The sequence below is a fragment of the Crinia signifera genome, chromosome 4 (assembly GCF_055691185.1).
Source record: "Crinia signifera chromosome 4, ASM5569118v1, whole genome shotgun sequence".
NCBI classification, from domain to species: domain Eukaryota; kingdom Metazoa; phylum Chordata; class Amphibia; order Anura; family Myobatrachidae; genus Crinia; species Crinia signifera.
In genome coordinates, this window is record NC_139220.1 from 119,799,525 (window position 1) to 119,813,685 (window position 14,161).

At 41.9% G+C, this 14,161-nt stretch overlaps 1 protein-coding gene across 13 annotated transcripts in view; it reads right to left on the reverse strand.

The window, feature by feature from the left end:
• Positions 1-14,161, reverse strand: part of PPFIA2 (PPFI scaffold protein A2) — a 323,573-nt gene that overhangs the window by 132,218 nt on the left and 177,194 nt on the right. For all 13 annotated transcript variants that reach the window (XM_083182335.1, XM_083182325.1, XM_083182332.1 and 10 more), the window contains one exon: positions 9,436-9,510. In XM_083182335.1, coding sequence (XP_083038461.1) covers positions 9,436-9,510 — 75 coding nt within the window. The remainder of the gene's footprint in view (positions 1-9,435; positions 9,511-14,161) is intronic.

Genomic DNA, 14,161 nt, shown 5'->3' on the forward strand with positions numbered 1-14,161 from the left:
ATGCCATTCTGACCCAGCCCAAGCGGATTACTCGAATCACTGCATTTTGCATCAGCTGTGCCGCGTGATGCAAATAGCCTCTCAAAACTCCTGGAATCCTAAAAATAGAGACATATGCCCATGGTTTATAAAGGAAGGCTAAAGCTTTGGTACTTAACAAATTCTCCAGCATAAGTTCTTATCTAACATCCTAAAGAAAGTTAGGTACTTATGTAATATCTGGGCTCCCAGTTTTCTTATGAGACCGCGTGCGCTCGCCACGCTTCGGGCACGGTGGCTCGCTGCGCTCACCACACTACATAGAATCAACTCCATGCGTAGTTGGATAGTAGGGGTATGAAAAAATGGGGCGCATTTAACATGGGAGCCGAGATCATACATAAGTACCGAAAGTTTTACAAATCACTTTCCCCACTGAGTATTGTAAACTATGTATGGTGTAAAATAAGGCAGCAGTAATGACAGAAGCTCGCGGTTAAATTGCACACGAGAAAAATCGAAATGATTGCACAATGAAATAACCCTTCAGTGGCCTCTCATAGGCAATTATCTGTCCAAAATTAAGGGATCAGCGTTTTCTTAAAGCTTTCTGTACACTCATTAAGTGTGCCCAGTTCAATGAGAAGAATTACAAAATAGTTTGCCTATAATAATAAAAAACTCAAAGGTAGCCAAGAAATAATGGCTGGTATTTATGACTGCCCGCCCATTGCAGTATGTGAATGTATTTCAGCTACAATGCACTGAAAGCTTTACTCTGTAAAACTGATCTTGTCCACCCATATGGTAAGTGCCGACATTCTTTACAATCCCTTCTGTATGAAAGAAGAAAAAAGCTCCAGGCACTGGTAATGTTAAATACACCACAATATATTAGGTTATTATGCAATCACATTACTTTGTGTACTTGTAAACAACATGTTCTATCTCAGAGAGAATGTTTGCACAGGGTCTTGCTGCTGTCATAGGGGGGAGAACACCGCATCAATTATCACTGTTTTCTCTTTTGTTTGTCTACATCAGCAGTTATGGCACCTTAAAGGTGTCCATACACGATGCGTTTGCACCGAGCGATGTGATGCGCGCTCCCCTGGGCATCTCATCGTACAGTACAAAAAGTATGTGCTGCACATACTTTTTGTACTGCCTTCTGATCGCATCACACGCAAATCGCATGCAAAATGCATGCGTTGCGATGCAATGAGATCCAGCCCATAACGGGTGAAATCACCGCACCGTGTATGGGCACCTAAGTCCTTACTGAGAAGTTTGGTCTTTTTTTTTCTCTCCAATTCTTTATTTAACTTAACAGGTTTGTTGAACTTGAAACTAAGCAGCTTGGACTTAAACAGGTAGGGTCCTCTGCAGTGACCAACCAATAACAGGCAGCTTGGCAGAAAAGTCTCTGGATGGGGGGGTGCTGGTTTTGTCCCTGACCATATTATGCAAATAACAATAATCAATCGTGATATAGAAGATATTCGTTTAACTTAAGAATAGGACAAATCATTCTCCCCTACTAAGTTGTCTGTTTGACATACTCCCCACTAAGATAGGTGATGATCAGTATCATAAATAGAATTATTGTTACTTTTCTTTTTTTGGTTGATTCAGTAAAAGGCCAACTGGGCCTTAGCGGTGTAATAATTTTTGTACCTGGCCCCCCCAAAGTTCCCCCCCTTTTTTTTCTGTACCACATATACTTGTGAAAAAAAATGTCAATAAAAAGTACTTTATTGTTCCTGTACTGTATTACATTCATTCTATCTGTTAAGCGCCTTGAGTCCTATTGGAGAAAGAGCGCTATATAAATAAAATTATTATTATTATTATTATTAATGTTTAAAAAGAAAAAAAAAAGACAAATCAACACAAAGTGACCATGATGGTTGGGAGAATTACTACAGGATGATCAATAATATTACAATACAATTAGTATCACATGATAATAAGAGGAATATTTAATATCGGGGCATGATGTGAGTTAGAAGCAATATGCAGTATAATTTTGGGTAGAAATAATGTAGACTGGCATGGTTTCATACAGGAGGCATGGAGAGAATAAATATGAAGGATCACAAGAACAAAGTGGGAAAGGTTAGAGATAAGGGAATACTATACTTGACAAGGGGATGTCCCATGCACTCTGTATTGTATGGGTGAGTGTAAATATATATATTTATATAAAAAAATACTTGTTTAAGTGAATCACTAAAAGCGTATCTGATTGGTGAATGTTGGTATACAAGGGGATTGTGCACAGCCCCTGCATTTACCTGAAGAAACCATCCAACGATACAAACAGAGAATCTAGTCATGGGTTATCTATACACCAAACCTTGCCCCTCTCATCACCTGGGAAGACCTCTGCTGTTTGAAGAACATCATCCTTTTTAATGCTCAGCAGCTATTATTTCCTACAGTAGCTATGATTGCTGCAATACATAAGCGAGGAGCAAGCTTATTAAACATCTGGACCAGCACACTGACCCAAATCTCGTACGGCTGGAAACATTTGACGGCTATTTACTTCTACTCCTCAGATACGCACTGCTGCATTTACAGTAAACACAATCTTGTCAGCAATAACTATGGGGGAGATTCTGTAAAGCAGAAATGCAGTAAAAACCCAGTTTTCGGGGTTTTTACCGCATTGCTATATGCTATATGCCCCCTCCGCAGTGCCAGCGCTGTGGAGGGAATCGCCAGCAAAAGCTGGCGATTCCCTGCAGAAGCCTATGGGCTTCTTTCCGCAGCGCTGTTTGAGGGATCCGTCACGGATCCCTCCCAGCATGCCCTGAGGCCGGCACGTCACTCTGCGCATGCGCAGATGGACTCCCGGGTCACAGACCCGGAAGTTCAGTGCCAGCACCGCATCGCAAGGGACAGCTTTTATCGCAAGAGCTGTCCCTTGCGTTAATAACGGCATATGTTACAGCATATGCCGTTATTAATAATGCGGTAGCCGGCGATAATGGGCGCGGATGTTACAACATCCCGCCCTATATCTGGCTACAATTCAACAACAAATCAAATATGGGTACTTGTGTATTATCACGGCGCCCATCGCATGGCATCGTATACCTTATTTAGTGGTGTGCGATGCGATGCCTGTACAATTAAATAATCGCATAGCATCGCATGCCAGCAAATGGGATGCGATGCGATTTTTAATTGTACAAGCCCCCATGCCATGAGATGTGATGGGTGCTTACAATGAGATGTAACCCCTAGTATCCACCCATCCCGAAGCGCAAGCGCAGCGAGCCCCAATAGGGGCAGCGGTACGCGTCCTGGGACCTTTTCATACCCCCACTATCCACGTCGGCGTGGAGTTGTTTTTAGATAGTGTAGCGAGCGCAGCGAGCCCGAAGTGTGGCGAGTGCAGCGAGCCCCGCGAGGGGAAGCGGAATACAAGCCGCGAAGCATGGCGAGCTCCGCAAGGGGACGCGGAATACATGTAAAGTAATCCATGTGCCCTCGCCACGCTTCAGGCACGTATTCTGTGTCCGCTCGCCACACTATCTAGAATCAACTCCACGCCGACGTGGATAGTGAGGGTATGAAGCCATGCTTCGGGATGGCGTGGATACTGGGGGTTTCATCTCATTGTAAGCACCCATCCCATGTCATGGCATGGGTGCTTGTACAATTAAAAATCGAATTGCATCGCATCGCATGCTGCAATATGCCAGGGGGATGCGAAGCAATTACATTTTTAGGTACCAATACGATGGAAATCATGGGCACTGTGATAATACAGAAGTACCCAAATACGTAATTAACACTACACTTTTAACTGGATCTTAGGTTGATTAATCATTACAGTTGGGTTTTAATTTGAACTTAATACATCTGGAATTAAGAAATGCTTCCAATAAACTCTGTGTGGGAAATTTACTAAGAGGGAGTTCTATTTCACATGGGATGTTGCTATGGGCAACCAATCAGATACTATTCTCCATCTAATCCTATTAAAGGGCTGGATGAGGAGGGCTGTATTTCAAACATCCACATTAATCTAAATATTGTTCTTTTATTATTGATATATTTTATATATGTATTATATTTTTATGTTTATACATATCTTAATTTATTTTTGAAAGAGTACCTCAGACAATCAGACTAATTATTTTAAAAGCGCTGCTATTTGTGTTTCCACTTTATTGTATTTCTTATATAGAAGGTCTTGACTATCCCCTTCCCCTAGCAGCTGCTCCTAGAGAATCAGTTCACTGTAAGCGCCCAAATTCCGTACCATTGGTAATGGCTTCTCACACCTTATACACTACCTTAAGGTAAATGTATGCAATATATTTAATAATTGTGTGCATTAAACAAAGTTTGTGTACAGTGAGCCATCAGAAAGCAAAGGTGGCGCTCAAAAATCTGTATTTTGGAAAATTCCATATCTTACCATTTCAGATATGGGAAATTCAATCTGCATTAAATGACCTCTAACTAGGGATGGCCATCATTGCCACCGATGGCAATAATACAACTGGCCATCGATCGTGCTAAAATATTCAATGGTTGACCATCAATATTTTTGCCTATTGATGGGCATCCACTGTTTTTGACTGATTGGCTGTGGGCCAATCAGAACATGGGGGGTGGGGCTTCACAGGTGTCGGGGGCGGAGCTATGCTCTGTGCCCAGCACTTTGGAAAAAAAATCTATGAAACCATCTGGTTCGCCCCCATCAATGGCAAAAGTATTCAACATAGGCCATAAACCATCGATTATTTCGAATCATCGATGGTCGATGGCCATCCCTACTTCTAACAGCAAAAGGACAAACTAATCCAGTAAAAAAAAAAACACAAAGAAATAGCAGCACAAAAGAAAATACAACTTAGAAACTCCGAGCACCCCTTGGCATAGCACCAAACTGCATGTCTGATATCATTAACAGAAGGCATCGTAGGAATACAAATTTACAATCATATACCTACACTACACTCCAGCAATTTCAAGCTATGTTGAACTGTCAGTTTCTGTCTCATTAACATAAAATACAAAAAAGTTTCCTTTCATGACAAACATTTCCAAAAAAAGCTTAGCGCTGAGTAATAGTGTTATTATGTCAGTGTTACTGAATTATTCAAATGATCTCCCCGTGCAGAGCTTGAATGGAAACATCATTGGACGTACTGAAACTGCTATCAAGCTAAGTATTTTAATATGCCATCAAGAAGGTTAAGCAGTATTTCCCCAGCAAATGTAACCACTTCGAATCATTATATCGCTGGGAAAAAACACAGTATGGAGTTGAAGGTTCGGGGGGTATATTATTGCATGAGTGGGAACAGTGGCGTTGTCATGATAATGTTCAGTGGGACACAAAATATACATCACTAATACATTATCTACTGCTATATTTCTAAGTTACAGAGCCACTGATACCCTTGTATTGTCGTCAGGACCAGATCAACAATGGGGCAGATAGAGCTGCAGCTCCAGGCCTCCTCATAAAAATAGGCCCATCACTATGGCAGCGTGATTATCACCAGACAGACACCAGCTGGCTGCATGGTCAGCTATAAATCCTAGGTATTAAAGTGACATTTCTATTTTACACATGTATTACATTTTTGGACTTTTATATATTTAGGGAGACACTGGGGCTTATAGTGTATGGGTTCTACATGCCTACATGGCCATTGCACATTTTCAGCTCCAGGCCCATAAACTGCACTAATCTGGCCCTGATTGTCCTATTGGGGAGCACTAGGAGATACAGGGCCTTATTCTGATTGCTTTGCAACCAGAATGCATTCCCACGGGGACCAATGGTGGCGCTGTGCACATTTCTGAGCATATGCAGGGTGCGTGCACCCACGGCAAACAGAGTGTTCGCCGGGTGCACACACCCAGGGTAGCGGATGGGTGTGGGGCGGCGGGCAGCTCTATTAGCATATGGGAACGGCCAGCATTTCATGGGTGTACTCAATGCTAATGAGACCGTGACGTGGGTGCAGGGGCGGGCAGCTGACATCACCGGATGTTAGCTGCTTTCCTTCCCAGCGCGCACGCATATTTAAGGGACTTGAAAGTCACTTTTATATGCGTGCATCTTCCACATCTTTCGATGGTCGCCGATCATCGAAAGATGTGGGAGGTTACCGCTGCCCTACAAATGGATGTTATTGTGTAACATCCTTTCACATACCCCTGTGTACGAATTGCCCTTACAAATGGATGGCGCAAGCCAACCATTCACAAGGCGGAGTTAGGTGGACTTGCAAGGCTGCAAGTTCGTAGCCTTGGGAATCAACCAGAATAACCCCTACAGTATTTGCAACAGATAATGTAACTGCACTGCGTATACTTCACTAGCAGCCAGTTTCATTATCAGTGGTAATCATGCCAGCGTTAAATCTCTATAACAGCAAATAAAAAGCACTTTCAAATACTGTATTACGGTTTGAACATTTGAAACATAATATTGGCATGTTATTATTTGATATATAGCTTTTAATAGGAAGCAAGAATTCCTAGAACTGCAAGAATATCTCAGTTAGTGATCATGAGCAAAGGTTGTTTTCCTTTTGCATTTTTTTTTTAATTTTAGGTTATTAAATTAACATATATAACAGAGGTCCTCTCTAAAGCCCCCGTACAGTAGCTGCTAGATGCAGACATCTTTCTCAGTGATCTGTTATTCATCTTAAGCCTGATACATACTTGAGAAATGGGCACTCATTCCGACATCGTAATGAATCCCTGCCATTGGGCATTGCCCATACACACTGAAATGATGTTAACCCCTTGAGTGGTATGCCCAGAAATTTTCCGGGCTCGGCTGCGCTGCCGCAGCGGGCTGTCCCGTAAAATTTCCGGGCATACCACTAATATACAATAGGTGCGCGCCAGTGGTGTCCAGGTGTGCACCTCTGGCACAGCACCTCTAGATCTCACCCCCAGTCATAATTCTGAGTCCCCCCATCATCTTTGCTCTGGCGATCGGTATGCCGGAGCCCCCCTGACCTGCCAGCCAGCCGTCACTCTTTTTACAGTGACGGCAGGCTCGGGTATGGTCAGCGCAGCTCGGGGGGACTCGGGAGCGCTCAGGCACCCAAGTCCTCCCGAGCCGCCGCGAACATCCCCCAGCCTGCTGCCAACGTCACGGCTGAATGTGACAGGCGGCGGCTAAGGCAGCGGGGACAGCGGCGGCAGGGAAGCTCCAACGTACTAACGCCGGAGCAGAGGTGGGGGGGGGGGGCTTTCAACTTGGTGGGTTTTGCTGGGGCAGGACAAACCCACCACTCAAGGGGTTAATGAAGGAAGCAATGGTCAAGTTCCATCTTCAATATTGCTAGGTTTGATGTACATCAAACCTAGCATTCATTGCTAGCAACCATGGGATAGTGCAGTCACCCCCATATAATGAACAGTGTATGTATTAGGTCATTATGAAACAACAATTCATGCCAACATCACTCCAGTATGTACTCCGCTTACAACCAAGCTGATAATCATGGCACGGTGACACTAATTTGGGTGTCTAAATGAACAAGAAAGAAGGAAGGGCAATAAGAATGTAGCAATCATGGTGTTATATATAGAAAAAGGGAATTATAGGAGTGCGCCCCTTCTATTTTCTGTACCACTTTTTAGCCACGCCCCTGATTAAGTTGTTTTGACGAAACACATTGGGTTGGTTTTAATAAAAAACTTCTTATTTGAACAGAGTTTACGTTTAACTCTGGAAAGTGACAAAAGACGACTGTATGAAGTGTGATTGACGTATCACTTTGTTATAATTATATAATTGGCTAGGTGGTATCGAGTCTAGAGCACTCCGATAATCCCCTTTTTTTCTACATTTTTGTACCCAAACCCTCGCTAATAGGAGAGTCTTATCGGAGTAGCAGCTTGTCAGTCTAAAACATAGTGCATAACGGATGGTGTTCTATACATAAACATATATATATATACACATACATACATTCAGTACTGTGCACAAGTTTTAGCCAGATGCAGAAAAAATATCTGCAAAGTAAAATTATTTGCACAAATAGAAGTTTTAAATATATTATTTTTTCACTTAAAAATGCTAAGTGAATGAACAGAAGAGTAAATCAAGTAAATATTTGGTGTGACCACATTTGCCATCAAAACAGCATCAATTCTGCTAGGTACACTTGCACACAGTTTTTTTAAAGGAACTTAGCAGGGAGGTTGTTCAAACCAATTTGGAGAACTAACTACAGATCTCCTGTGGATGTAGGCTTACTCAAATCCTTCTGTCTCTTCATATACTCCCAGACAGACTCAATGTTAAGATCAAGGCTCTGTGGGAGCCATATCACCACTTCCTGAACTCCTTTTTCTTATTTACATTGAAGATAGTTGTCCTGCAGCAGAATAAATTTAGACACCTCCCTTATGGTGTTGCATGATGGATGAGTATCTGCCTGTATTTCTCAGCATTGAGGACACCAATAATCCTCAACTCCATTTGCGGAATTGCAGCACCAAACTTGCGAGGAACCTCCGCCATTCTTCCCTGTTGCCTGCAGACACTCACTACTGTACTCTTCAGCCCTTCGGCAAAAAAACTGCCTTTTATTACAGCCAAATATTAAAAATGTTGACTCATCAGTCCTTAGCACCCTCTGCCATTTATTTACACCCCAGTTCCTGTGTACTCATGCATAGTTGAGTCGCTTGGCCTTGTTGTGCCTCTTTGGCCACAATTCTTCCATGAAGATCACTTCTGGCAAGACTTATCCAAACAGTAGATAGGTATACATGGGTCCCACTGGTTTCTTCCAGTTCTAGGCTGATGGCACTGCTGGACATCTTCTGATTTAAATTAAAGTAAGTAAGTAAGCAAGCATGATGCGCCTTTCATCCGATGCACAAAGTTTCCTTGACCAACCACTGCAACTACGGATATGAACATTGCCCATTTAATTGTGCTCGTATGAAAGAGCATGAACAGCACATCTTGAAACTCCAGTCTGCTTTGAAATCATTGCCTGGGAGAGACCTTGTTGATGCAGTCTAACTACCTTATTTCTTGTTGCTGTGTTCAGTCTTGCCATGGTGTATGACCTGTGGCATGAAACGGTCTTCCACAAGCTCACATTTGCAGCAGACTTTAGCTGTTCCCGACCCAGTTTTTTGCCACCTACACAGCTATTTTTTGCAAGTGTATCTATAAGGAATGATGCTGTTTTTACATTTACCCCATTGATGAATGCTGTCTTCACTTCACCATGGTTTGTAGGATGTTTCCACATGGTATCCACTCTATGGAAGGGGATCTCAGATATAGTTGTGTCTCATACTGTAAGAAGACCCGATTGTGTTATGCCTGTACAAAATCAAATTCATTGTTGGCCGTTTTTAAAAGACGCGCTGCAGGACCTAAAGTTTCACAAGTAATATATTGTAACTTAAAGGGATAAAGCATTTTATTTTTACCTCCTGGTTGGCAGCAGTTAGTTCTTCTTCCAGTGCAGAAACTCTTTCTAAAGAAACCCTCAGCCGTTCCCTTACCTAGAAGAAAAACCAAAATGTGCAGTAACAGACTTTTTTTTAGACTTCTGTTGAGTAAGCAAGAATACATACATTTAGTTTGGTGGGATCTTACTCTCCATGAGGGTGCTAACAAAATATGCAATACAAAACAAAATGTATTCTTTAGTACCCAACATTTCCTCTTAAAATTAAAACTAACACTAAATGCAATCTGAAAACATTCTAAATAAAAAGCCTGTAAGTTTGTACTGTATATATGCATTGTGTTTTCTATCTATTAATAGAGTGTTAATGTATAATAACCGTGAGAAATGCATCGTGGGAAGCAAGGCATAAATAACAACATAAAGCCAACAACTTTTTGATAGAAATAATTCTAAAAGCAACAATTAACTAGCAATATCCATAAAGAATTAAAGGAAATGTGATGGAGAATGTGGTGGCATAAGGGATACTAAAACTTTTAAAAAGGAAAAGAGGTGATGTTGCCCATAGCAACCAATCAGATCTGTCTATCGTTATCTAAGATGCAATAAAAAAATGACAGACAGATCTGATTGGTTGTTATGGGCAACATCACCTCTTTTCATTTTTGGAAGCTTTAGTAAATTCACCCCAAAATGTTTAGTCCTTCACAACATAACCAACTACTGCACAATTTACTTATAAATCCAATGTTCTACATCATAATCCTGAAAATAAATATGTTGTTTAACGGCAGTGTCTCTAGTACCTTAAAGGTGCTTCCAGAAAAGATATGAGATCCTAGGTATTCTATCATAATCAAAAGTAATTTTAAAAAGAATCAACTGAAACATGAACTGAAGAAAGGGTTTAACCTTGAGATTTTCTAGCGCATAGGTTTGATGATCCCTCAGAAGTGGTTTATGATGGAGGCTCTCTGTCTCAACTGATAGAAACTTGAGTATACAATAACATTTATAATGATCATTGGAAGATCTCATATCCTCACTTAGGGAGGTTTATTTTAGGCTAAGGAATGTCCACAGTTATCTCTGTCTCCCTCCATGAGTAAATGTGAGCATTTTAAGTTACAATAGTTGACCAAATATTTTACATATAAATGAATGGCGGGCAGTATACTGGCAGTCAGAAGACTGCCAGCAGCATCCCAATGGTGAGAATTGGGCTTTGCCTATAGCAGTCTCCTTTCTGTTGAACCAGGAGTTGAACACATGCCCCAGCATTTGCCAATAGGGAAAATCTAGACAGCCAGTATTTATGAGCAGGATACATAATGCAATGAATCCTTTCAATATATGAAGGCACCAGGAAACTACATTTATACTATATATTTCATTATATCAAACTTCCTTTTAGAAAGATTACTGAACAACACTGTATAAACACTTTATACATTGATTGTGACAGATGCTAGCGAGCAGGGGCGTAACTAAAAATTTGTAGGCCCCATAGCAAAACTTTGTAAGGGCAACTGATGGTGATAAATGTATGTAAAACATAATACTTAGACAGTAAAGATGGGCCCCCTTCAGCTCTGGGCCCCAGAGCAGCTGCACCCCTGGCACCTATGTGGTAGTTACGCCTTTGGCAGTGAAGTTTGTGCTAAGCATTCATATTGTACAATGTCATACCTCCCAACAGTCCCGAAAACCGCGGGAATGTCCCGGTTTTCGGGGACATTCCCGATTCCCTCCCACGACCGGCAGTGTCCCATGGGGGGGGGGCGCATGTTGGGAGTTAGGAGTCCCCCCTGTCGGCTGCCGAGCAGCGGTGAATAAATGCTGTGCGTCTATTCCCGCAGCCAGGGGGCTGGGGGCATGGCTAGGGGCTCACAGAGCCTCTGGGTCATGCCCCCATAGTGGCAAAACGGGGGCGTGGCCTCGTGAGGAGCAGCTAGTATAGGCCACGCCCCCAAAATTAGGCCATTTAAAAAAAAAATGATCCAAAAATCAGTTACTCTTAATTGTGTGGGATTTTCACTCATGTTTTTCTTACTTGGAGTAATCCCGAAGCTGAAAAAAGCGTTGCTATGGCAACTAACTGACAATGAGTATATCTTTAAGATCAAGAGATTGACTTAATGTGTAATTTGAGCTTGTATCTGTTGACCTTTGGCTTTGGTATTTGCAAAGAACATTATGCAAATCACCAATATTAATAAAAACCTGAATATAAAGCCATTCTTTTCTTTATTTTTGTAGTCAGTTTTCTATAGAACTAATGTAGGAAGCATAGTATATGACACTTTATAATGTGTTATAAATTCCACTTCACAAGGCAGGAATGTAGATTATCCACACATACTGTATATGCATATATTGATTGGTATATAGGAGCATACTCTAGAATTTGACGTTAAGGTCACAAAATTAGTATCAGTCATTGGCGTATATCACAGGGTAATACGGTCTTGGCATCATTTATCAATAATGACTCTTCTACCTGACTGAGCCACTGTGCAGTTGCAAGCCGCATTTTACACCCGTGTTTAATTACACCTCACTATCCTGGATATGGAATGAGGTGAGACTTCTATTGTTTTTTTGTTTTTTTTATGTAAAAGTTTATTAGGGTCCAGAATAGCAAAACACATGGCACACAGACTAAAATAAAATAATGATCATTAGGGAAAAATAAAAGACAAATTAGAAAAGGTAACAAAAAAAAAAGTTAAGTGCAGTTTAAAGAAAGGGGGTGTCTTTGCTCAGTATCATTGACCAGCTTTCAGTATAATTAAGTAAAGGTGGTTGAGGGAAACTGACAAAGGTTAAACTATGGAGGCGGGGGGAATAGTATGCCAGAGTGACTATATACAGTTTGCAGTGGCATAGCTATGGTGTGGCGGCCCCCGCAGCAGCTTGGGGGAGCCAGCACTAGCTGGGCGCACTGAAACTACATAACATGAGCAACCATTTTTCCCCTGCCCCCGCTGCCCCATACTTCTTTTCCCCCTCCGCCGTCAGAGCCTCTGCTCTCCTCCCCTCTCACTGACATTGCAGTCACGTGGGCCAGCCACGGCGCGAATAATTGAAGTCTGTCTGTGTCACGGCTGGCGCTGTGCGGGAGAACAGGAGTGGACATTGCTGGCTGGCGCTGTGTGGGAGACCAGGGGCTGACAGCACTGATGCAACCACGGCTGGCACTGTATGGGAAACCGGGAGGCTCACAGCGCTGATGAGACTGAGACCCGGCGCCGCTGAGGACACTGACACTGATGTGATGAGCCGGCGCTACTGAGGGGACCAAGGAGCTGGCGCCGCTAAGGAGACCCAGCGCTGATGTAGAAACCACCCGCTGGAGGTAGTAACTACACACACACAAATCTCCACTCTCTCTCTTTTTTGTTCTCTGACTTTCTCCTCCCCTCTCCTCGCGCTCGCTCTGCCTCTTTTTTTGGGGGGGGGGGGGTTTAAAAAAAATTCCGCTGGGGGGAGAAAAATGTAGTTACGCCACTGAAAGTTTGGGCTATTCTATTCACATTAACGGAGGGCAAATGTAATATATTCACTAAGTGCTTTACATTTTGTTAAAGTATTTGGATAAGTAACTGATTATGCTAGTCATGTGTACATATAGTGAATGTGCCAAATTTTGTGGAGAACTTGTGGTACCACAAAATTAATGTGTTTTATTTATTTAGTATATGGAGTATTACAATCACTGATGATTCCTACAAATGATGTGTCTTGAAGGAATGACTCATGTCTTTCAGACCAGCAAATGAGGAAGAGGATTTGGAAAGAACCTATTGGAGGACATCACTCAAATGGCATTTAAAGTAGATGTACAGGTTCGGATTTACCCGGATCTCAAAACTGGATCTTATTGGCTATTGGCTGTCACATGTTTTGACTCCAAATCATGTGACAGCTGGATAGCCAATAAGATCCTGTTTTGAGATCCAGGTAAATCCGAACATCTCTAATTTAAAGGAGGGGTAATATTCCTGGGATGTAAACTGGGAGGTGTCTCCAGCAATTGGTGAGGGAACCCACACACAGATGCAATATTAGAACTATTACTTACAAATGGAGGTAAAAGTGGGTGAAAACCTGGGATCCAGTGACCATCAAGCAATATCGTTCAGAATAAGGACAGACAGGGAGCGACTCATTGCATAAAAAGTGTTTGTTTTTGGGAAGGCTGATTTTGTAGGGATGGGAAATTGTGTAAGGCATGTGTTTGGCAGAGTGGAGGAACATGGAAGGCGTGCAGGAAAAGTGAAAAAATTAAAAAGTGCAATACCAATGGCAATATCAAAAAATTAGGAATAGCACAAGGTAAAAGACACCAGTGTGGTTTGCAAAATAAGCAAAAAAGTTGGCTATTAGGAGATGTGCAAATGCACAAGCTGAGGAGAAAATGACCCAGTCAGTGGGTAAAGTAGGCAAAACTTTTTAAGAATAAAATTAAATACAGAGACTGGGAGTCTTGTTAAGGGAGACCTGTAATAGCAGATCATCTTAATTATTTTTGCTCAGTATTCACTATAGAAAAAGATGTTAACGGACCACATTTAAGTTGCATGAATATTCAGAAAAATGAAATAAGTACATTTACAGAGGAGAAGGTCCTTAAAAATCTCAAAACTGAAAGTGGATAAAATCAATGGGGCCAGATGGGATATATGGATACTAAAAGATCTTAAAGGGGCGATGGTAACACCATTAACAGGATTATTCAA